Below are 26167 nucleotides of genomic sequence, written 5' to 3' on the forward strand. Positions count from 1 at the left end.
TTTCTGGCCCAGGATCTTAATTATAATTATATACACATTGTACTAAGCTGTCACGTCTTTTTTGTCTCCTTTAGCCTCAGGTCCGCAGTCTTTTTTTTTTCTTTCCCTTTCCTGACCTTAACATTTTCAAAGAGTAGAGGTCAGATATTTTGCAGCACGTCCCTCATTTTGGCTTTGTTGATTTTCCTCATGATCAGATTTAGCTTATACATTTTTTGCAGAAATACTGTAGAAGTGATCTTTTTCTTTCTCAGTGCATCATATCAGGGGGCACGTTATGACTATTTGTCTCATTACTGGTGATGTAGACTTTGATCACTTGGTTAGGGGGACATCTGTCAGTTTTCTATACTGAAAAGTTTTTATTATTTATTATATATGAAAAGTTATTATTCATTTAAAAATTAATAAGGATCTTGTGGGAGATACACTGGTACATTCTCAAGCAGGTAGGGCTTGGAGAACCTGTGACTGATGTTGCCTTTTCCCTTTGTTTCAGAGTCTAACAGCCGCAGGGCGGTGAACAGAGGCTATGCCACCAGCTTGCTCAGGCTGCATCAGGACTGGCACAGCCATGACACAGCCAAAACCTATGTGCTGATCCGCCAGGGCTTCCTGGTCTGCCTCAAGCACATTGCTGCCATCCGGTCTGGCAGGGAGGCCTTCCTGGCAGCCCAAGGCATGGAGATACTCTTCAGCACCATGCAGGTAGTCAGCATGGGGCTTCCTTCTGCAACTGAATGGCATCTGAATGATTCCTGAAGGCATTCCTAAACGAATCATCCTGGACAGAGCTGGGAAAATGTCAATACATTTCTGGTTTCCTTCTATGGGCAGATGTTTTGGATTTAAAGCCTCATTCTTTCATTCACTCATACATTGATTCATTTATTTATTCAATATATATTTATTGTGTACATACTACCAGAGGCTCAGGATGATGTAGTGGTTAAGAGTGTTGACCCTAAGTCTAGAGTACTTGGTTCAAATTCCAGCTCTAGTGCCTACAGTTGTGAAACTATGAAGACATCCATCACCCAACTTCTCTGGGATTCAAGATTCTTCTTCTTAATGGAAATAATAAAATATGGGTTGTTGTGTGAGCTAAATAAGTTACTGTAGAAAAGTCATGTACTTAGAAGAGTACTTGCCATGACTTAACTGCTTTCTGAGTATGAGAAGTTACTGGGAAAATTAGCCCTGGGATCCAGTGGTGAATATGATATTACGGGGCAAACAGTCTAGCAGAAGAGGTAGACACCCAATAAACAGATTCCAGTGAGGAAGATACTTCTGTATTGCTTTGTGAAATCAGTAAAGTAAGAACATAGGTCTGTGGTGATTCCCATTATTGGAGGGAGAAGGTGTTTTTTTGAAAGAGGTCAAGTCCTCCCTGAGCAGGTAGCATCTGGCCAGAGACCTGAATTATTGAAGAAGCTGGTCATTACAACTTTAAGGGGAAGAGCATCCTAGTAAAAGGGGATGCCACCTTCAAGAGTTGCTACTTGTCTGCATCCTAGTGGAGTACGTGGTCTAGGGTTTCCTGGATTTAAACTCAAATAACAGATTCCTTAATTTCATTTGATCAGGGCTGATTTAAACACTATAATTTGAAGTTGCATAAACCCTCTATTGGTGATATGAGTGTTCCAGATATTCCTTAAATGAGCAGATGCTCACCCACTTCTCCGGAGGCCAAGGCCGCATGTTTTACTCACATTATGTTCCTCATGGTTCCTCTTCCTATTAGTCGATCTCTGGATTCCCTTCACCACCCTTCTTGCTCCTCTCTGAATTTTTTCCTACCTAAGTACATCCGAGGTAATGAAGAGCCAACAAGAGTATTGCTTTCCAACCAAGATATCTGTAGACTTTTCTCATTTAAGATGGTCTCTTTTTTCTAAAAAATAACACAACACTGTGCTACAAACCAATATCTAATTTTCTTTTCTCTTTTTTGAGTTGGAGTCTCACTCTGTCACCCAGGCTGGAGTGCAGTGGCATGCTCATGGCCACCGCAGTCTAGACCTGCTGGGCTCACGTGATCTTTCTGCCTCAGCCTTCCAAGTAGCTAGAACTACAGGCACATGCCACCATGCCCGGCTAACTTTTTAATTTATTGTAGAGATGAGGTCTTGTCAAGTTGTCCAGGCTGGTCGTGTGAACCCATGGGCTCAGGCAGTCCTCTCACCTTGGCCTCCCAAAGTGCTGGGGTTATAGGCATGAGCCACTGTACCTTGCTAATTTTCTATCTGTTGTCACCTCTGGGTTTCTCTCCATCATTACAGCTTTCAAAGCTCCTCAGTCATAAAATAGCTGTATTTTACATTCTGTTTCTTGGGATAAAGCAGTGCTTTGAATTTTTCCAAGCTTCCTCATGCTTTGTTAGCTTGTGGTTCCCCAAGTCTCTGATTTCTTGCAGTCCTTGTGAAATACTCTCCTGCATTGCTGATGTTTAATAGCTCTCCACTCTGTTGTGCTTCATCGAGTTCCTCTGCCCTCTGTGTTACTGGCTGTTTCTCTGTTCTGTGCTAATAAAACAAAAAGAGTAATAACAAAAGGAGATGGTGATAACAGAGGTACATATCTATGATAGGAAGATGGTGGAGAAAATATCAAGTGAAGACCAGGCATATGAGGAGCTTTGAGCCTATATGCAGGGTTTTAGAAACAGTTTCTCAGCAGGATAATGAAGACCTCAACTGCTCAATGAAACAAATTAGCAACAGGTTCCCAGCCTCAATGACTGTTGGGAATGGAAGCAGAAAGTGACTCGAGGCAGGGTCTGCATTTTGTTGCAAGGTTTCTCTGGCCTATGCTATAATCTCTCGTGGTATTATTTGACAAAGTAGCTCAGGAGGGACTTGTGGGACACTGATAAGCAAATAGGCCATGGCTTGTCTAGGCTGTCACCTGGAAGGGTGTGTAGAATGTATGGATGACAACTTCAATGGTTTGGATTCCTCACCGCCATCACTGCCCCCTCTTGCTTTTTGTCTTTTAAATAGTGTGTTCACCCAGAGGAGATGTTATCAAGTTTATGTGCAAAGTCTGACGTTTTATGTTCTCTTGTTTTTGGAACATGATCCTTTCAGGTGAAAGATGCTGTCCTGGCTTAGAAACCAAATGCCTCATTACTCTACCCTGGCAGAATCATAGTCAGTGTTGAGTAGCCTCCCAGACTTGGGATGAGTGCTGTGAGCACAGATGCACTTGCAGCTGTGCTTGAGTTTGAACTGGCCATCACCCCTCCTCTCCCTTCTGCTAGAGGAGGCATGTGAGTCACTGAATGGCCAACTAGGAACCTCGGATCTGGTGATATTTCAGTCACCATTTGCAAGTTATGCTGTGGTTGCTGCTACTGTTACAAATGATGGTGATGACCATGATAATGGAGGTGGGGGGAGAGGAAGAAGAAAACAGCAGTTACTTTGTATGGAAATTTTACTATGGCCCATGACTGGCTTAGCAATTTATGTAGACTTTTAAAAAAGCTTTTGAAGTAGGCTCTATTATTATCCTCATTTTACAGATGAAGAAACCAAGGCACAAAACTTGAGTAATTTTTCCAGATTCACAAAGCTGGTAAAGCTGAAGCCAGAATTTGAATTTGGTCTTCACACTTGAGAGTCCATGCTTTTGCCCTCTGCATTAGCAGGTCCCCAGGTTGAACATGCATCAGAGGACTTGTTGAACTCCATTCTTAGAACTTCTTATTCAGCAGGTATGAAGTGGAGCCTGAAAATTTTCTTTTCTGGTAGCTTCCTATAGGATGCTGTTACTGCTGGTTAGAGGATCACACTTTGAAAACCACTGTCCTATACTATTTTTATTGATATTTATGATGTAATTATATCTATGCTGTCTCATTCAGTCTTTTGACTGAAAAATAATTTTTTGTGAGTCCTTCCCACAGCCTTTGCCCGTGATATTGTTCTTGTGGCCTCTCTGCTGAGGCCACTGCTTGCATTTTCTCTCTGTTGGTGAGCCCACCTCTTTGTTTCCTGGGTCAACATTCCTGAACCTATCCTCTAAACACCCCTTAAAAGTTCAAAGGCTTATTGCTCATAATACAGCAAGAGTGCTATGAAATGTAATGTACCAGAATCTTGGAGTTTTGCACAAGGAAGGAGGGAGGATGACAGTTTGAATTTAAAGTTAAAAAAATTCCCACAAGCATGCCCTGAAACAGTATGAGATAGTCATCAATTCAGAGAAATAGGCAATCACAGAAGGAACAAACTTATGTAAAATAATCAGATAAAGGGACCTACAACTTAAGAGTCTAAAAATGTTGTTAAATTGGTGATTTTCAAACTTGAACATGCATTGGAATTGCCTAGAGAAATTGTTAAAACACAAATTGCTAGACACTACCTTAAAAGTTTCTAATTCAGTTGGTCTGAGGTGAGACACAAGATTCAGCATTTCTAACAAATTCTCAGGAGATGCTGATGCTACTGGTTTGGGCACCTCACTTTGAGAACCATTAGAATAAGCAGTTAATAAAGTCTTAAAAACTCAGTGTTACCACCACTTGCTTGAAAAGCATAGCAAGCCAAGCCTGATTCATCAAGACCAATAACCCTGTCCAACAAGACCAATGACCATGGCATTGTAGGTCTATGGAAAGGAGGACTAAATCCTAAGACAACATTACCAACTTGGACTCAGAAGCTAGATACCATGGAGGTCAATTGGAAGGAGATAATTTACTATTTATTCAGTAATTTTTCTCTGAACTCCTTCTTTGTGAAAGATATTGGGGCTAGGCTACATGGGGGGTTCAAAGATGAAGGTGATAGAGGACCCATTCTCCTCAGGATATTTATCATCCTATAAGGATAAGTAGGATATAAAGAATAGCAGTATAGCAGTGAGTGGGGTATAGTAGCAAAACTGAAAGAGAACCATGCTTGATCTTGACTGACCAGAGAAAGCTCCAAGAAAGCAGTCATATTTGAGCCAGGTTAGGAGAGCATCTTGAACAGCCTTAGAAAAATGCTTTGTTTGTGCACTATTCATGGAAGCACGAGGAGGTGGTCAAGAGGTAGATGGAGAGAGAAGAACTGTAGAAATGTGGGAAAACTAAGATATTTTGGAGAGTCAGGCAGAAGGAAAGACCCGGAGAAGGATAAACCAGAAGGTCCCAAACCAAGGGTGTTATCATTGAAGACATTCCTAAATTGAAGCAATACCACATTTGCTCTGGGCCTTAGAATGTGCCCATCTGTGTTCAGAGAGTCACTGGAGAGAGAGAAGAAGAGAGGGGCTATACCAGGTTAGGGGTGAAAAGCAGCTTTCTCACTTGAGACCTGAATGATAACAAAGAATTGGTGATGTGAAGGTCTGGAGATGGGAGTTCCAGGAAAAGAGGAAAAAAGCAAATACAAAGACCTTCAGAAAGGGTGTGGGGTGAGAAGTGAGGTGAGCATGAGATGGAGTTGGGGACATAGAGAGAGGCAAAACATTTAGAGCTTCTTGAATCATAATAAGGAATTTAGGTTTGATTTTCATGAAATTTTAAGCAGGCACAAAGAGGGGGAAAGGCATGACTTAGAGATGAGGATGGCTAGATCACAAAGAGCTTTCTAGGTTATGAAAAGACATTCAAAGCAGGGCTCGGTGGCTCAGCCTGTAATCTCGTGCCTTTGGGAGGCTGAGGTGAGTGGATTGCCTGAGCCCGTGGGTTCAAGACCCGCCTGGCAGCGAGACCTCATCTCTACAATAAATAAAAGCAAAATCAGCCAGGCATGGTAGCGCGTTCCTGTAATTCCGGCTACTTGGGAGGCTGAGGTGGAAGGATCGCCGAAGCCAAGTAGGTCGAGGCTGTGGTGGTTGGGAGCGGCCACTGCACTCCAGTCTGGGCGACAGAGTGAGACTCCAACTCAAAAAAAAAAAGAAAAGACATTCAAATTTTATTTCTATCAAGTTTGAAGTGGGGAGTGACCTGATATGATAAATGCCTTTCATTTTTGAAAATTTTAAAATTAATCGTAGTGAAATACAGATAACAAAATTCACCATCTTAACTGTTTTTAAGTGTAGAGCTCAGTGGTGTTAAGTATACAGTTGTACAGCTGTCACTACCACCCATCTATCTCCGGAACTCTTTTCATTTTGAAAAACCGAAACTCTATATCCATTAAAATGATTTATGCTTTTAATGGCTGCTATTTGGAGAGGAGATTATTAGAGGGCACAAGGGGAAAGAAGGACTGTTAGGGGAGGAGTTAGAGTATTTGTAGGAACTCAGGTGGGAGATGATGATGACCCTGGCTATTCAGAAGCAGAGCTGGAGCTTAAATCCAGGACTCCAGAGTTTTAGTTGAAATCCACCAAAATGTCTTGCTTTGTCATCATGGGTATTATTACTAGGACTCTGCATTGAATAGCAATGACTTAGGATCTACTTGCAGACTCTTAGAAGATTTTATGAACCTAACGATGTCTTCTGACATTCACTAGCTAACCCTGAGTTTTACCTTTAGGCACTTTGTCTGATTTAATGCATTCAATTCATATAAACCTTATGAGAGAGATTCCTTTATTATCTCCACTTTACAGATGAGGACACTGCAATGCAGATAGGTGTATTAACTTGCATGGGTTATTCAGTTTGTAATCTTCAACCCAGGATTTGAATTCGGATAGTCCGACTTCAGGACTTGAACAGTTTGCTATTACTCTACCTTGCCTGTGAATCATGGAAGTAGGATATTTATTATCCAAAAGCTAATCCAAAGTTGTTAATGGTGACAAAGCATTGAATGTTTTAAGTACTCTCATATTTCATCATCCCTTCCAAGTAGCAGATATATTATTTTGAGTGTTTGTAAAAGGGAGCCTAAAATCTCATCTTTGCTCTCAATTCTGAGGCATTTGTCTACAAGGATCCCATTCCTTGGAGTCTTGTCATTTTATGATACACAGCACAAGTGCCAACCATGCACTTGCAGGAACCTGAAAACAAGTGCCTCCTTAAGTTTTACATCCTGGACAGTTCATTTAGCTTACCTAGCCCCGGCCCTGCACAGAAACTATCTATTAGCATGAGAGAAATGTTAACAATTGGATCTGAGAATATCTGTTACCTTGAAATCAATGATCAACTTTATAATATTTTCCCTAGAGTATAGTAGACATCAAATACTGCGTTATTCCTAATGCCTTGGTTTCATAGAGTTTAATATCCCCTATATCTCTCAAATTCAGCTCATAGTGTGACCCAAACTTTTAGACACTGGGACTTGACTTCATCCTTCCACTCACTTTTCACTTGTACCATCCCATCAAAGTAAAGAACACGAGTGTTTTTATTATCATCAAAGCTAACCACAGGCTTACCTGGATTCTATATCTTTGGCATTTTTGACTGAGTTTCCTGGCTTGGACTTGGCTCTATTTCTACTAAGGTTGGAGCTCAGAGCATTATCCCTGACAGCCTTTTACCTTATCTTCCCTCTTCCTCCTTCACAATCTGTTTTTTTTTCTTTCTTCCAGTACTAATAGTTTTCACTAAACACTTGAGGCTATTTGACCAGACCAAAGGATGAAATAGCCTTAACTAATTCATTTCCCATTGAGAGTGTTTTCTGCTGTGTGTTCTGAGGCTGTTGATTCAAGATACCTGATTGGTACCATTTGAGCATGTTAAAAGAAGGACAGCATTCTTGATTGTATCAAGAAATCTCTGTTTTTTTTTAAGTTGGCTTATTTATATTTTGAAATCACTTAGGTGGCTTCAATTCATAGATAACTTTTTATTAATTTTTTTTAACCATGTTATTTCATGTGGAACTAACAGTAATGTGGGGCTGGAGGTACCATAGCATGACAGCACTGCAAACATTCACACTGCCCTGTTCTAGCAACTACCATCTCTGCTGCTATGACTTGTTGGCCTCTGAGCTTGCTGCACCCTTTAGGAATATCAAACTGGAGGCTCATACTAGTCAACTTCCTGTAGCAAGTCAGAAAACAAAACATTTACTAAGATATTGGAGAAAATGATTGTGTTTTTGTCAAAGAGATACTGAACTACACCCAATTCTCTTTCTCTCAATTTAGTGAACTTGTTCTTACATTTTTCACAGTGTCTGAAAAGAAGGGTATTGTCATGTTTCATCAGTATCAAAATGTTACATCTGCAAACCCAATTTTTCTTTGCTTTGGGAAGGTACCAAGAGGGAACAACACTGTGGGCTTTGAGAAGAGGCATGTAATTTAATTTAGGTACTTGGGATTCACTTAGTCTTTTCTTCTGATTTCATATTTTATCTTTTTCTTTTATGTTTTTTCCTTCAGAAGATAGCCGAAAGAGAAAAGTGATACTTCCATCAATTCAGCTACTCATTCCCTAACTTAGGCAATAATTCACAGTGACACATGGATGACTGAAAGAAGACACTTATCTCTTCTTCTCCCCCAGCAATACTGGACAATGTCTTGCCTTAGGCATAGTAGCCCTTGAAATAATTTCAAGTCTATATTCAGACAAAACTCATTCCAATAACATGAAATGTGCTAGAAATGAAATGCAGATTTTATACTAGACAAAATTCTAATTTGAACACATTGTGTTTGAACACATTGGAATGTTCAAATTCACTATTGTACATTAAGGCTGTTTGCTGTTTGTCCATTTAGGCTGTGTATAATTTATTACCTGAAATACTGTTACAGCAAGGAGGCTGTCCCCAGATGTCAGCATCTGATATAATCTCTCCTTTGCTCAGAGCTGCCTGGATGACAAGAGCATGGAGCCTGTTATCTCTGTGGGGTTTCAGATCCTGAGGCAGTGCTACCCTAAGAGTCCACTTCCCTTGGTCACAGCCAGCAGTGCTTCTACCTTCCTGGTCCCTGGGAACATCAATTCTCAACCTCCATGTGGACTAACTGGAGGTAAAATAAGTGGGTAATTATGACCTTTAAGACAAGTTTTTACATTTTGGCGATATTTACAAGGAATGTGGGTGAAAACAGAATTAACTGCTTTACAGGTAGACCATGATTGTCTAATAAGCTAATGAGAGAGAGAGAGAGAGAGAGAGAGAGAGAGAGAGAAAGAGAGAGAGAGAGATGAAAAAGCCTTTTTCATAAACAGAATGAGCAAATACTAAGCTCACTTATTTTGTTCTTAATTATTAATTGTTGCCACTTTGCCTCATAACGATCAAATGCCTGTACAGTCATTTCAACTAAAAAAGACTATTCACAATCCTGTGATTGTGTCTCTCCACTGTACTGACTGGTTGTGGAATTAATTTGTTGTAAGGATGAAACTGAAATAAAACTCTTTCTACTTATAACCACCCGCTAGTCATCTAGTCATATTGGAATATTTTGAAAGAATGATTATTTAATCTTCAGATCTTACTGTCAAAATAATCTTGTGCTTTTCAACCCTGTCTTCCTACCATGGAACAAATTTTCTGTAGGCATAATTTTGTCACAATGGCATGGAATGCTTTCTATGGACTTTTGTATTAAATAGCTTCCTTAATCTAAAGATTAGGGTCTCAATCAATCACAGTGATATTTAAGTTACATCAACTTTTGTATGTAGGTGTTCTCTAAACATTGGCAATTTTTTTTTTTTTTTTTTTGAGTTGGAGTCTCACTCTGTCACCCAGACTGGAGTGCGGTGGCCACTCCCAGCCACCACAGCCTCGACCTGCTGGGCTCCCGCAATCCTTCCACCTCAGCCTTCCAAGTAGCTGGAACTACAGGCGCGCGCTACTATGCCTGGCTAATTTTTGATTTTTGTAGAGATGAGGTCTCGCCAAATTGCCCAGGCGGGTCTCGAACCTGTGGGCTCAGGCAATCCACTCACCTCAGCCTCCCAAGCCATGGGATTACAGGCTGAGCCACTGAGCCTGGCACATTGGCAATGTTAATTGCATAAATACCTCTAACTTGGGTAGTAAAATCTAGAGTAATATTCATGTGTCATTTTATTTTGCACACGTTTTGTGACAGCTGTATAGACTTCATGACTTAGTTCCCCCACATGCCTATGTACACACCATTTACATATACCAATAAGGAATATGGATGGAATATTGCCCATTTAATAATGGGCCCCTTATTTCAGAGAGGAAGAAAAACTAACCCTGTGGGTGAGAGTCTAAGTCCTAGGCAAAGGGGAAATCTCACTTACTTCACCTCTTTTTCCCCATCCAGAAGATTTTGAAGATGATGGCGATGAAGAAGTGGACAGAGACTCAGATTCTGAAGATGTGAAAGAGGAAGTAGGTACCTCCACCCTTGCTTCTAATGATCTCTACATTCACATCATACAAAGAAAAACATCACTTTCTGTGTTTGCCTAAGCCTAGTGTCAATTTTAAGGACTTAGTACTGCCACTCAGTGATAGTGATGTTCAATAAATGACAGCTACTGTTATTGATTTCCAAGTTGTCATTTTTATCTCAGTAGGTCGGGTAAAATGTCTCATTGTGAAGTCAGAGGTTGTTCATTATTAAGACACTAATACTCAATTAGTGTGAATCTTAGGTAGATTTTTAATGCTTAGAGTTTGTATATTTAATAAGTATAAATGAAGCCATAGGAAGATTTTCCAGGAAACGTTCTAGTGCCTATCACCTTTCTTTATAAGTCACTCTTCTTGTCTACCCTTTCTGCATAGGGCTGATGCATTGTACAATTCCATTTACTTCAGAGTCTGTGTGAATTATTCTCCCTTAACTTGCAAGATATACAATCTGGCCAGCAAGGAAGAGGTGCTTCTTGGTTCCTATCCCTTGATGCCCTATCCTATAGAACCAAGGTCAACAAACTTTCTGTAAAGGGTCAGATAGTAATAATTTTAGGCTTTGTGCACCATACCGTCTTTGCCACAACCACTCAACTTTGCTGTTGTAGCACAAAAGCAGTTATAGACAACATGTAAACACGTGGGCATGGCTGTGTTGCAGTAAAACTTTATTTACAAAAACAAGCAGTGGGACATAGTTTACTGACTGCTCTTCTACAATAGGGTTTCTAAACCTTGGCACTATTGGCATTTAGACGGGATATTGGTTGTGGGTAGCTGTCCTGAGCATTGTAGTATGTTCAGCAGCATCCCTGAATTCTACCCTTTAGATATTAGTAGTACCTACAATGTTGCCCCCCAGGCCTACACCAAAAATGTCTCTAAGAATTGCCAAAATTGCCCCCATTTGAGGACCATTGCTTTAGAATAATAATTTGTCCGTGAGTTCTAATTCTGTCTCCATTTCTGTTGGTGGACTTGAACAAGTCTCTTCAGCTCTAGTTTCTTAATTTTGTCATCTATAAGACCCAAAAGTAAACACTCCCTTTTATGATTTTCTGGAGGTTAAACTTGAATTTTAAAAAATCAATTTTCTTCCCCCCTTTCCCTTCCTTTCTTCCTTCTCCTTCCTCTCCTTCTTCCACCTCCTCCTTTACTTTCTTCTTTCCTTCCTTTCTATCTGTCTAAAGAGAAATAGACTTTTGAGTTCTCTGTTGTATAATCATTCACCTTGCTGACGGTAGTAGCAGACATATGGGAACTACTTCTTAGCTACATCTGTAGCTTTAGACTGCTATTGACAGTCTGGTGTTCGCTGGGTTTTGTTGATAAATAGAATCGTTTCTGAAGTCATCAGTAGCAAATTGGTTCTTTGCTGTGGCTTGGCGGTACGGGCCTATGGAGTACTTGCTGAATTATTTGAATAATACAGTGCTGCTGCAGTCATTCATCAATGCCACTTTCCCCTCCCCTCTCGCTTGCTCTTTGATAACTGAATGTCTGATGCAGAGTGTCAGTGGTCTCATGTATCTGATGGGGGTGGGGGGAGGTACACGACAGTGCCTGACTTCACACAGCATGGAAAGTACCTAGGGAGGCCTTTCAGCTTTCAGCTCTGCAGAGGATGGCGGGGTGGAGTGAAGTGGAGCTTAAACAAAGAAGCAGACCCAACTGGAAAAAAAGCACAAGACAAATTGGTTAGGACCCGCAAACTATTCGTCAAAAGACTTCACGTCAGGGCAAGAAGATGAGAAGTCAGAGTATAGGCATGAGGTGTAGAGAAATAGAGGGGCATCAGAGTCAGGGTTTGATTCTGGAGAATGGCAAGACAAAGGAACTGGGGCTCCAGAAAACTGGTTTTACCCGGGTTACCTCAGCAGCATTTGCTGCCAGAAATGTGAACAAGAAGCAGGCATATTTTATTTTTTGTCACAGGTTGGACCTAGATCTTTAACTTATTTGGCTGTCCTATTTGAAAGTCTTAGCTAATAGTTGGGACCGGCCTCTTAGGAAGAATGATGAAAAGAAGCTTTCATCTGTAAAGGGTCGTGAGAGTAGAAAGTCAGGTGCTGTGCTTTAATTGAGAACCGTCAAGATCGGCATAAGAAAAGAAAAAGTCACAACAAATACAGACACGATGTTGGCTGTGCTTTTTTCTTCATGTGCACAAGGATTAGGCTTGGACAAATTCCGATGAAGAGGGGGGGATAAGCAGAATGAATTCCAGATATCCCTTCCTCCCTCCCTTACTTCCTTTCCTTTAAACATTTTTAAAAACATTTCTTTCATATACTTTCTTGGGTGTGATCCACATGCAGCATGTTAAATTCTTGAGGGTCATAATAGGAGCAAAAGTGAATAAAACATAATTTTTATCCTCAAAGGACTCACAGTCTAGTGAACTTGGGGACTCTCCTTACTACAACTCAAATCACCGTCTTAAAAGGAGTGGCGAACTCAAGTCTGAAGCTGGGAAGAGACAACATACAAAAGGTTCAATCTCAGGAGGAAGAGCTAGAAAGCATCCTCTGGATTAGACTGACTACCAGAATCCTAGATCTTGGAGGATTGTCTGGGTTGGGTGAGGATACAGAAAGCGGGTCCACCTCTAGATAAGTATAAATGGTATTTATAGGAAATGCAAAAAGGAGTTGAGAACCTGGATGAGTGCCTGAAGATTCAGAGATCAAGCTCCAGAATTTTGAAGACCAGAAATGGTCTCTGTCACAACTATTCAACTTGGCTGTTGTACTGAGAAAGCAACCATTGACATACATAAATGAATAGGCATGGCTCTGTTCCAGTGAAACTTTATTGACAAAAACAAGCAGTGGGCTGCTGTAGTTTAGTAACCCCCGCTTTAATGCTAAGTGGGTCACTTAGTTTCATAAATAAATTAGGTTGCAGCACCTGGGTTGCATGACTTTCCTCACTCTAGACACACCACGTGGAGCACAATCTTACTGGCTGGTGAGGACACTTTTCCTAATGGTGTGCCAAGTTGTGTTTCCATTGGTGCTACCCTAGACTATGACTGAGGCTATAGTAGAGGGACTGGAAGCAAGCAGGAGCTGATAGATGAATCTGGATAGGACAAGAGTGGTGGCTATGGAGTTGGGAATGGTATGTACTATACCTGAAAATATCATTAAATGAAACTCATGAGAATTACCTTTGTTTTAATTTGAAATTTAGAGGAAAATTGTGAAAGATGGTTGGAATATTGTGTTTTCTTTTTTCCATGGATCAGGAATATAAGCATTTATTTTCCATACTTATTTGATTTAAGCTTTCAGGACTGCCAGATTTTTCCTTAATCAACCATATATGCTTCCAAAATATATGATATATTTCTTCTCTCCTATTTTATTAGGGAAACTTGATCTAGGACATGGAAAGATTAGGAAACTAGAATGGTTAATTCCTGATGTCTTTTCTTTGTAAGATCCTATAGCCCTTGGAAAACACACAAGTGTTTAGAGAAGAGTCACTATTGTCATGGTATTATTTTGAAATGTTTATCTAGAAGAAAAAATAAGGTGTCTGGGATTATTCAACCCAATGAAGAAAAGACTGGTGATGATTTGGTAAACTTTTAAATGTATAAAGTGATAAAATTATAGCAAGAAGATGCCAAGTCCTCCTCAGGTCTCATAAGGATTGACATAATTTTTCTCCTACCTGCTTCTCACATCTCATCTTCTGCTATCTTCTTATTCTCTGCGCTTTGGCCACCTTCTTTCTGTAAAGAAATGTAGCCCTCTGCCAGTAATTCCTTTCTATGTCTTTGCATAATTGGTTCTTTTTGATATTTAGGTGTCAGTTAAAATGTTACCTCCTATGAGCCCATCTTAAATCCCCCAATCTAAACAACTTCCCATTCCTCAGTCACAGTTACATCTCTCCTTTCATCATTTCCAGGACATTTATCACTGATGGAAATTACCTTATGCATTTGTTTACTTTCTTTTTAGAAGATTTTAAATCAACTATAATAGGTATCAATATTTAGTTACTTTTTAATTTATTTACTGTTTTCCTTCTCTTATGGCAGGTACTTATTAAGTATTTGTAGAAAGATTGGTGGACCTAAGTGGCCAAGGTAGATAGAGACAATAATTACAATGATGTTGATGAGAGTGATGATAATTTCTTTTATATTGTGCTTAAACAGTTATACAGTTCATCTCCTTTTATATAAAATATTATTAATTTCTGATGAAGACTAATAAATATTAATATAAATACTGAGATAAGTTGTATATCTTCTTTTTTTATTTTAAAAATATAAAATAAAAAAAGTAAATTCTTTACTGGGTAGGTTAGTACTATAATTTGGAGACATAGAAAGTGTGTCCTAAGATCTGAAGAAGCACATAATGTCTTGATGCATCTCTGGGTAGATTTCTTGATTGTAATCTGTCCTATGACTATTCCATTGTAGGATGATGACTTAGAAACAGACATGGACAAGCTGAATTCCAAGCCTGGCCTTGATCGACCTGAAGAGGAACTGGTGCAATATGAGGCGATGTGTCTTGAACTTTCTTGTAGCTTTGAGGTGGGACATATGCCATGGTTTTGCTCCCTTGTGATGCATGATGGGTTCTTTGCATAACCTGGGAGGTCAAACTGAGGTGTCCAGATGGAAAGCATTGCTCATCATTAGCAATCTGCTTATGGGATCTTTCTGGGAGAAAAGTAAAATGCTAAGCAAAAATGTGAAAGGAGTTGCCAAGCTAGAATTCATGTAGGGTTTCTATAATCTGACACCCTACACCTAGGATAAGCATATAGTCATGAGCTACATAACTACATCAGTGTTTCCATTGATGACTGACTGCATACACCATTGTGGTCCCATAAGATTATAATACCATATTTGTACTGTACCTTTTTATGTTTCAGTATGTTTAAATACACAAATTCTGTTACAATTGCCTACAGTATTCAATACAGTAACATGCTGTACAAGTTTGGAGCCTGGTAGCTGTAAGCTATACCATATAGCCTAGATGTGTAGTAGGCTATAACATCAAGGTTTGTATAAGTTCACTCCATGATGGTCTCACAACAATGATATCACCTCAGAAAGTTTTCCCGACCTTAAGCCATTCATAACTCTAGAATGAAGGTACACATCACTACCTATTGGACAAAGTGCCCTACCCACATGCACTGAAAAAGCAAATAAAAATTCATGATGATTTAATTGTTCTCAAGCCAAAGTGGATTGTTCTAGATGGCTTTTTGAAGGTGGCTATCCTGAATCCAGGCTTTTTTGTTGTTGTTAGTAAAAACAAATTGGGAACCTTAGACCTGTAAGTCTAACCTTAGACCTTAGACCTTAGACCTATAGTCCAGTGCCTAGTTGCTGTTATTGCTTTTGTTGCCATCAATATTTTAGACCTGTTTTTTGATCTCCGTTATTTTCTTATGACTCTTAATAAATCATAAATTTGGCTACTTCCAAAATTGTAAACTAAGTCATGTGTACAGATGGGAGTTAATATAATCTATTTTACTTCAAAAAGCAGAAGATCAGTGGTAATAGTTTCATGGAAGTAAAGTTTGGTTTGGTGTCAGGAAGAATTTTAAAAAATAATTAGAATTATCCTCAAATGAAAGGCACTTCCTTGGTGGAAACGAGGCCCAATAAATAAGGTTTTTAAACCAGATTATAATTTAGTTAGGGTGTTGCAGAAGATATTCATGTACGGTTTAGAGTTATATTTTCCCATCAAAAGCCCCTTCAAATGTGATTCTGATTCCTCTGATTTTGCCATTTATTTGACTTTTGAAGGCTAGTGGAAAATGTATCCAAATTTACGCTTAGCTCTGTGCCCAAAGAGTAAGGGCAGGGGTCAAACTGTATTCTCTGTCTGGGAGGAAACGCTAACCATTCTTTTCCACTTTAAACCTGAAGGAACTAGAATCCAAATTTGGAGATAATCTGAATTTTGAAGAGACTCAGTATGTCAATCGCTACCACATTCCAACTGCTGCCATCCCAAAGAAGCATCCCTTGAATAAGGACCAAAATTCCTGGGGGCAAGAAAAAGAAGACACCGTCCAGACTTCCCTTCTGAGCATGGTGAAGATGGGGAGGTCCACAGTGCATTTAGCCTCCAAAAAAAGGCCTGCAGTGAATCCATATCAAAATGTACAATCGAATGGTCTTGGGAAAGATTCTTCTGGAAATGAAATCCCTGACCTTCAGGCTTTCCTAAAAAAGGATGCTTGTGACATAGATGCGATTTTCTGCATAAGGATGAGTACCTCCAGTTCCAATTCTACTAGACCTAAAGAAACTGTTGAGGTAATAGAGAAGCTTCTGCAGACACATCTCAAGCATATCCCTTTCCATGATCCCTATATTTATATGGCCAACGCCAGAAGAACCAAATCTGTAGTAGACTTCAAGATGATGGCATTTCCTGACCTCTGGGGACACTGTTCTCCTCTCTCTGATCAGCCCATGTTGGAACGCAAATATGGAGTCCAAAGGTGATGGGGCTACTGATTTGGGAGCTATATTTTTTCTCTTCTGTAATAGTTTTATAGGTGAGATGGTTTGTGCAGCTAATTCTGCTATTTATAGGCAAGTGAGCATTAGTCAGGCAAGTGAGCATTAGTCAGGAGCAAGTTAAAGCCCATTGGAAAACTTTTATGAAACACGCAAACTTACCCTCCTACAAGAACATTTTTGAATGAGGTGTTGAATTCCTTGTATTATCCTATTTAAACTCCTTACTCTATATCCACTGCAAACCACTACACTAGGAAAAGAACATTTAGTTTCTGCAAATACTGGAATCTTTCCTCAAAGGAAGACTTTCAGAAAAATCTAGAACTGATTGAGACCTATTTTCTTGTTACCTGATAATTGGCATGGAATCTCTTGCTATTAGAGAGGAGGTGGTGTGCCTTCATTCCACAGCCTCAGGCTTGTAGAGACCCTGGCTTGGTTTGGAGTATAATTTTGCTGCATCACTGGGGAGGGGATGACATTCACCAGGGCAGAAATACTGGGTGATGAGTTAGTACCAGAATGCAGGAAAGGGGCCTTTACCTTTGGCTCAGCATAATAAGATTGAAATGAAAACTGCTAAGCCAAGGAAAACATTATTTTCCTTGAAACAAAATGTTTATGCATATACCAAGACAAAGGAACAAAATGTACAGACCAGAATGTTTTATTAACTTACTTTTCATTTCATCAGTAAATTGTTCTCTCTCTTTTTTTAATTATTTAAATTTTTTATTTTTAAATTGTGGGGTACAGTTAAGGGTTAGGTATACAAATATTCATTGTGCAGGTACCCTTGTTGAAGAGGTATGCCCCCCCTTTCTCCAGACCGATATTGACTACCGTTAATCCCACCTCCCTGCCCTTCCCTGCCCCCCCAGTAGTTTCCCGCCACTGTCAATCCTTTTCTTATAGTATTACAGTAGTTGTTCAAGGTCCACTTATGAGTGAGAACATGTGGTACTCAGATCTTTGTTTCTGTGAGAGATCACTCAGTATTATAAACTTTAATTCCATCCAGGTTGCTGTGGTAAATTGTTCTCTTGATGATGAATCTCAGGAATTGTATCCATTGGGCTCCTGGCTGATAACTCCAACCCTACCTTCTGTACATTATCTGCCATGCCCTAGTTTTTGAGAAGTATATCACAGGGGGTGGTCTAGCCCCATCTTACCACTGCATAGAGCATCTTTCATTTGAGTCCAGACCTCGTGTCCACGATCCCTTATCCTTCTCCCATCTCATTCCAATGAAATTCAAGAAATTCAAGAAGGTAATCTGGAAAACCTAAGCTTTCTTTCTTTCTCTTACTTAAACTCGCAGATATTGATGTTTCTCGGACAGAAGGTTGGCTTCAGCCTTCTGGAAGTAGACAGAACTCAAAGAATATAAATAGTACAAGGATACAAAGGCTTATTGGAGGCTCTCAATCGTTGAGGATGAGAACAGTTAATAGTCCTAATATCTCTCTCAAAACTGTCTCAGTGCAAAGAACCCTCTTATTCACACAGCCAGAAAAGTTCCAAGGTCCCCTACCCCAAATCCTCTTGACAAAACTTTTCTTCAAGTCAAGAATCCACTACTGAAATCTATCATCACTCTTTCCTACGTTCATACTTTCAGTGTAGTTTTATTTCTTGATAAAGAAGAGAAGAAAGGAGGGCACTGCTGTTCGCACCCTTTGAGCTTAAGGTTGGGGCATTATTAAACTTCTTTTTGCTTTCATATTTCTCTCATGGCCCCTAAAGCCCTTGCCAAGTGACAATAGGATGAGTGGGGTAGGGAGTAAAGGCCAATCCTTATAATGTTTTCAATTTTCCTTTTCAGGATCAAGATATTAGAGGATATCCGGAGGCTTATCCAGCCAAGGGATGTTATAAATAAAGTTGTCTTCAGTTTAGATGAGCCTTGGTAGGTGGTCTTGTGTATCCATGGAATGTGGGGCGTGGAGAATTCTGCTGATGGCATGAGAATAGGAATGGTTCATGTTAGCAATTAATTTCTACTCCTAAAAATAGCTTGATGAAGATTCAGGTTAAAGATCTGTAAGAGAAAACTTATCTTTAAGAAATGTCAAACTGCTTTTAAGAATAATAGTAATGCATATGTTCTCATGTTCTCTACTCCATTACAGGCCTTTGCAAGATACTGCTTCCAATTGCTTACAGTTTTTCTCCAAGTTTGAGTCAGGAAATCTTCGGAAAGTCATTCAAGTGCGTGAGTAAGTAAGGAAAGCCACAGGGGGTAGCTCCTGGAAGCTCATGAGAGCAAGTTATAATAATTTCTTTCCAATTGCCCTCTGTTCAGTATTCTCACACTGGTAGCTTGAAATCAGCCATGTTGGAAGTAATTCCACAAAAATTAGCAACCACTACAAATGAGGGTTTTTCCTCTCAGGAGTCAGTTGTTAAAAACTTACCAGCATACTACTAGGAAGCTCACTAGCTGATATAACAAAGTGAACTGTAATTGAAGGTGAACTGTTGTGAATGTACCTTATATTCCAAATGATGGGTCCGTATGTGAGTGTGAGAGCATTTTAATGGAAATATCTATACTTTTGATCAATGCCAAGGTTGGTTCTGTGGACATGGAAGGGTACATGGCACTGTTATTTCTGTACCTCTCCATGTCTGTAGCTCCCATACCTGTGTATTTATGGGGTAAAAACCATAGGCTCCCGAATACCATCCCTCTCTGGCAGAAGCTACAGATGAGGTCTTCATCGAAGAGGATTTCATAGGCAAAGAATGTCCAGGGCTGCACAAACTAAAAATAGGGAAATAAAACACAAATGAGTTTTAATTCTTTTTCAGTAGCAGAAGAGACTGCTGTTCTCATTCTATTATAATTCTTTCTACTATAGCAGTGTAGACTATAATTCCCATACACCAAAGGCAAGATATAGAATCTATCTTCTATGTATGAACTTCTGAAACCACATTTTCCTCTTTCCATCCAGGAGATTGAGCAAGTTTTCTAACCAATTCTGTGACTTTATTTCCTCACTCATAAGGCGAGGATAATAACTGTACCCTAGGAAATCTAGGGGTTTTATGAGAGTTTGATAATATGCATAAAGCTCTTAGAATAGTTCTTGGCACATGGTAAGTACTCAATCCATGTAAGCTCTTACTCAGGGATGTATATTTACCATGATTAGGGTTCAGAACTCAGTGTAGCTCATATCTACCTGAAGAATCATTTTTGAAGTTTCTCTTTTGCAAGGAGGTAAAAGGTAGTCTTTTTTTGTACATGAAATATTTCAAGGAAGCTTAACATATAAAACAGAGACAATTGAGCTACTTAGCCTAAGGAAGGGAAAGACTATCATGTCAAGACTTCTCTGTAACCTTCTTCTCTTTCTGTTGTCTGCTCAGTTTCTACTTTTTCCTATGACTCCTACTTTTACTATTCCTTTTCTCCAGATATCATGTTCAAAGGAACCAGGAGAGAAGATCTGGCTAGGCATCTCCTAGTGGGAAAATTATCAGTCTAGGATTTGCAAGCCAGACCTGGCCTGGTTCGGGTCTCTTTATCTATATATCTGCCTTTGAATGGAGTGTGGAATCCTAAACTAATCAGTTGTGGTCAGGGTAACAGTATCAGATGACAGTAAAGAAGCCTACTTACAGATAAGAGATTTTTATGATCACTTTTTGGAGACAGTACTGTAGGAGTGACAGGAAATTAGAGGGTCATAGACTTGTTCTTAGCAATTCTTGTTCTAAGAATTGTTCTTAGCCATGACATTCAATGGGTCACCCTTTATTCTTTGCATGGTGAGCCAGGTGGTTAGAGTGTGGTGCTTACAGTGACAGTGCGAGAGGTGGATTCCATCAGATAGTTCTATCGTATGTCTTATACCAAGCTCTAATCTTTCTTAAATCTCACTATTCAAAGCTATACAAAGTAAACCAGAGTGGGAGAGTATAAATGGATTGGGGCAAAACATTGTCCTTTTGAGAAGAACTACTCAAAGAGAATACTAAGAGGTTAGAACAATAATATGTTTGAGAATGAAATATTCTGATGATAATATTTAAGTCAAAACTCCAATGCTGATTCTGTTGCTATAAATCAGAAAAATCATTACCTTTGGATACATAGTGACTGAAGGGCTGCATGGGAGGCTCCTGGGGTACTGGAAATGTCCCGTATCTGGATAGTGATCACACAGGTGCACCCAAATGTAAATATGTTCATTGTGCTCTCTACTGCATGGAAGTTATATCTCAATGAAAATGAAATAATCCATGCATTGTTGGCCCAGGCTAATTTGTGTTTGCTGCTTTGCTGCAAGATTTACATTTATTATACTATTTAATTTTTACAAGCCACACTGCAAGTTTAGACACTATTTCCATTTTTTATATGCAGAAACTGAGGCTTCAAAAGTAATGTCTAGCATCACATAGAAATGACATATCCAAACCAGATGTAACTGAATTTTCTCTGGGATATAGCACACTTGCATTTTTTTTTAAGCTGGATAAAAGCTTCATTATAATATAATCAAAAGATGCTAATATTTCAAGATAACTAAAAAAGTGGAATTGGAATGTTCCTAACACAAAGAAATAATAAATGCTTGGGTTGATGGCTTTCCCTATTACCCTGACTCGAGTATTACACATTGTATACTTGTATCAAAAGCTCACATGCCTCCCATAAATAAATACAACTATATATATAATAATTTCTAAAAAAATTATGCTACAATTGTATATCAAACTATTCTAAAACTAAGAAACCACCCCATCCCCAGGAATCTGCAAAGCCCATGCCCACTATCATGAGATAAGTATAATAACTGCAATTTACCAGCTAACTAAGATCCTGAGTCTTAGATTTATAATCCAGAACCTGAGACATGTAGATTCTCAGTGTCTGAATTATTTCAAAGACTTTCCAGGTAACCTTCCAATCTTACTTTTTGACTCTGCAGGTTTGAATACGACTTGTTAGTCAATGCGGATGTGAACAGCACCCAGCACCAGCAGTGGTTCTTCTTCAAGGTGAGCGGTATGCAGGCAACCATCCCTTACCGCTTCAACATCATCAACTGTGAGAAACCCAACAGCCAGTTTAACTATGGTGAGTTCTGGACGGCACTGGGGCTTTCTGGAGAATCCTCAGAGTGATATCACTTCTTGACTGTGGATTATAACCAGAGCCCTGCTTGGGTTCCCAGAGGATTTGAAGTTGGGCTAACATACCGGTTGCCAGGTGTGTCAAGGCAGTGGCCCTGACTGGCACACTGCAGCCATGGAGGGGAAACTGGGGTCCTCACTCTGCCATAGAATGTTAGGAGCATGCATAACATCCACTACTTCCTGGTTCCATTGCTCCACCTAAAATTTTTTGTGGTTGGTGAGTACTCTTATTTATTTCTTCTCTCCATATCCTAAATCTCACAGGAGCAAATGCTTTGACCTGCTTGCCACAAGGCAGAAGAATATCAAAATCCAATTGGGCAACACTGATTTACACTCTCACAAAACTCTGGAAAAATTTGACTTTTCCTGAATATGTGTGGCCATTTTAGAGGAGATGTTCAAGAGGCAAAGACTGACCAGCAGCCTATATTTATTTAGAATATTTCTGGGAATGAGAAATTCTGTATATTCCTGCTAGATCATATACTAATTTGCTAGGTGGCTTTGAATTAGGAATACATATTCCGAAGTATCTAGGTCCAAGTACAGAATACCGCCTCTGTTTTGTAGTGACTAAGCAGATTCTTCTGGATGTAGAAAGAGAAATATGAATCTTGACTCTTGTATTCACTTTGGCTGTTGCAACAAATTGTCACAAACTTGGTGGTTTAAAACAAGATGTATTTATTATTTTACAGTTTGGGAGTTCAGAAGTTCAAATCAACTTCACTGGGCTAAAGTGAAGATGTTGGCAGGGCCACGTTCCTTTGGGAGGTGCTAGAGGAAAACACATATCCCTTCCTTTTCCAGCTTCTGAATAACATTCCTTACATTTCTTGTTTCATGGCCCTTTCTTGCATCTTCAAAGCCAGCAGTGTAGCATCTTCAGATTTCTCTGCTTCAGCCTCATTGTGCCTCTTCTATAGCCAAATGTCCCTCAACCTCCTTCTCATGAAGGACATTTGTGATTGCATTTAAGGCTCAACAGAATAATCTCCCCATCTCAAGATCCTTAACTTGATCACATCTGCAGAGTTTCTTTAGACATATACAGTTAGCATTCACAGTTTCCAGGATGAAGACCTTAATATCTTTGGGAACCGTTATTCAAGCCATCACAGACCTCTTTCCCTTTTCTCTTTCCCTCATGGATTAATTCTGGCTTCTATTCTGTGCAGGAATGCAGCCAACCCTGTATTCCGTGAAGGAGGCTCTTCTTGGCAGACCTACCTGGATACGGACAGGCTACGAAATCTGTTACTACAAGTAAGTTAGAATGTTGTTAGCTATCTTTTTTCTGCCATTCCCTCTTAGTTTCCTGCTTTTCCAGATTGATCTTATTGATCCAGATTGATCTTATAAACAGCAGCAAATTGTGCTTACCTGCTAAACTTCTTGTCACTCGGTCCTAGTGGCAAATGTCCCACCTTTCAGAGGTATAAACATGTTCCTTGGTACCCACAATAGACCCCAAGAAATATCTTTTCATTTGCTGAAAGATGGATTATCTTCATTCAAGTACATTAACTTTTCTGGATCTTGTTGTTAGATATTAGAAGTTGTACAAACTCAACCTGTGAGTAGTACATCAAGCCTTGGTTTTTATCTCCTTCCACTGGACTTAGATGGGTCATCTAGATGTTCTGTCCTATTCCTATCCTACCCTGTGCTTCAGTTTTCCAGAGTACATATGAGTGAATATATGAGAAATACACTAAAGTTACTCTTCCTCCACAGCAAGATAATTTTGGAGAAAAAAAGGAGTAGCCAGTTTAAACAATTTATCCTGCAAAGTTGTAAAGAAATTTAAATTATCTATATATTTTGATGAGAGAAGTAGAATCTAGACCTATGAATTGTTTTAGATGGATATTCAAATTTATAATAAAAGAAAAGGAAAGGAATTGTTAGAAGAGGTAGAATATATATAATTAATTATTACTCAATAGCTAGCTTCTTATATGATGACCACTTATGTACCTAACTCTGAATTGTACCCCACATCTTTAAAAAAATTGATAGGTCAGTACCTATTTTCTTAGATAAAGTAAGTCTTATCTCTTTCTGAAATTACAAGATCCCTAAAAAACCTATTATTAAACATTCTAGAGTTTGGGATAGTTATTCATTATCAAAAGTAAATAGAGCATGTGCCCTTATGACTCTTGGCTTTTGGGACTATGAGAATAGGAGTATTGATAGATAGGAAAGGTCAAGAATCTTGTTGCTGTATCAGATACAAAGGCAAAAATCACCATCGAGATAATGACAGTCTACAAAACACAGAGCAGGGCAGACCAACAGTCTGAAATAAAAGAGTTGGAAGTCTTCAGTTTTTGATGTATTAGGATATGAGTCTGAATAGTATTTTTTATATTCCTTGGAAGAATCACAAGATATTACAACTTCGTTGCTTTTTCATCCACCTAAATGGCAATTACTCTCTGGCCTACCTATCTCAAGGCTCTCAGGACCTATTATATGGTTCAAAGAGATTTAGATTTAAAATCACCTCAAAGTGATAGAGTCCTCAACTGCAGGAAAAAAAAAAGAAATCTAAGTTTGGACCTTTGTGTGTCAAGAATGACTTAAGGTTTTCTGAAAACAGTTACCCTCAATAAATGTCCCAGTGGGATATAGCTCTTCCTAGAGGATGTTTGGATTGGGGAATAGGGAGAGGGCTCAAGGGAACCAAGTGTCTGCCAAAAGGAGAAAGAAGGAAGAAGTTACACATCCAAAAGCACAGCCTTGGCCTAAGGAAAGCCAATGTTAATAGCTTTCAGATTCATTAACAAGACTATTGTTATGTGATTAAAGAGCAACAGAGGGGTAAGATAAAAACCATGAATGTATAATGTAATTCATTTTTCATATTCCAGCCATGAATACAACAGAGATGAATGGATAAGATTGCTACATTGTAATGTAGTTTGTTTTATAATTATTCACCACATTATGTTAACATATTTCCAATAATGTGATCTAACAACAGGATAGATACGTGTAATATCTATTCACCCACAAATCAGAACACCTCTCCCTTTTGTAAAATGATGCCTTATATTATACAATGTCTTTCTCCCTACCTACCCATCCCAATCGTTGAGTTAATCTGCTTTGGAAGATTTCTTTGCTTCATTTCTGCCATTACTCCCTTCCCTCTGGTGTATTAATTTGGAAGAACTTTATCTCCCTTTGTTTCTAATATGTCATTAGGAACTCAGAAGTTCTATTTCTATTATGTTGTTAAATTCCCAGATTTAGTGCTATGTTTTAAGGGGATGTGAGGGTGCCCGTTGTGGGAGGACCATGAGTGATGGTACCTGAGTATATTTAGAGAAGGGCACGCAGAAGAAATGGGATTTACATTTCCTTCAGAAATAGACAGCAATGCTAAGCAGGTGGGCTGGCTACTTCAAGGAGGTGGGCTGGCTACTTTGTGGGGCTGATCCTCGTCAGATGAAAAGTAGTCTCCAAACTATTTTGGTAGTTCACCACCATGAATATATTTTTGTGTGTACTTGCTAGATTATTTTATGCATTTAAAAAAAATTGTATATATGTTACTGTACTGATGTACATTAGAAAGCATGCAAAGAGTGAAGAATTTTAAATGATGAGAAAAAGATGGAGGGCGTGCAGGTGGCTGTCTCCCAGGAGAGTCGAGGAGGGAGCAGAGGCAGCAGAGGCAGCAAGGCAAATTAGAGTGTGGACTTCTCAGCTAAGTACCCTTCTCCTGAATACCAAGGGAATCGATCACCTTCACAATAACTTCCAGGGCTTTCTACTTGGTAAGTTTTGTAATGAGAGTCTGACAACCCCAACTCAACATTCATCCAGAGTCCAGGATGAAAAAAGTCCTCAAAGGGAAACATTTTGCTGATGTGGAATACGTGAAACAAAAAACGCAGAAGTACTACAAGGTATCCCAATTGACAAATTTGAAAATTACTTTGAGCAGTGGAATAAGTGTCTCGACAGTTGTATTGCATCAAATGACAAATTAGAGTGTGGACTTCTCAGCTAAGTACCCTTCTTCTGAATACCAAGGGAGTCGACCACCTTCACAATAATTTCCAGGGCTTTCTACTTGGTGAGTTTTGTAATGAGAGTCTGACAACCCCAGCTCAACATTCAACCAGGGTCCAGAGTTGGAGTCTCACTCCATCACTCAGGCTGGGGTGCAGTGGCACACTCA

General features: G+C 39.3%; 1 protein-coding gene across 1 annotated transcript in view; it reads left to right on the forward strand.

Annotated features, from left to right (window-relative positions):
* Positions 1–516: 516 nt before the first annotated feature.
* LOC103271907 (cytosolic carboxypeptidase 4-like) overlaps positions 517–26167 on the forward strand; it is a 52346-nt gene continuing 26695 nt past the window's right edge. The window contains exons 1-9 of the mRNA XM_008069410.1: positions 517–708; positions 8739–8904; positions 10186–10253; positions 14725–14841; positions 16207–16787; positions 18638–18721; positions 18945–19031; positions 21759–21907; positions 23148–23235. Of these exons, the coding sequence (XP_008067601.1) occupies positions 682–708; positions 8739–8904; positions 10186–10253; positions 14725–14841; positions 16207–16787; positions 18638–18721; positions 18945–19031; positions 21759–21907; positions 23148–23235 (1367 nt within the window). The 5' untranslated portion in view covers positions 517–681. The remainder of the gene's footprint in view (positions 709–8738; positions 8905–10185; positions 10254–14724; positions 14842–16206; positions 16788–18637; positions 18722–18944; positions 19032–21758; positions 21908–23147; positions 23236–26167) is intronic.

Source organism: Carlito syrichta, unplaced genomic scaffold (genome assembly GCF_000164805.1).
Source record: "Carlito syrichta isolate Samal-C Ts95f unplaced genomic scaffold, Tarsius_syrichta-2.0.1 Scaffold311996, whole genome shotgun sequence".
NCBI classification, from domain to species: domain Eukaryota; kingdom Metazoa; phylum Chordata; class Mammalia; order Primates; family Tarsiidae; genus Carlito; species Carlito syrichta.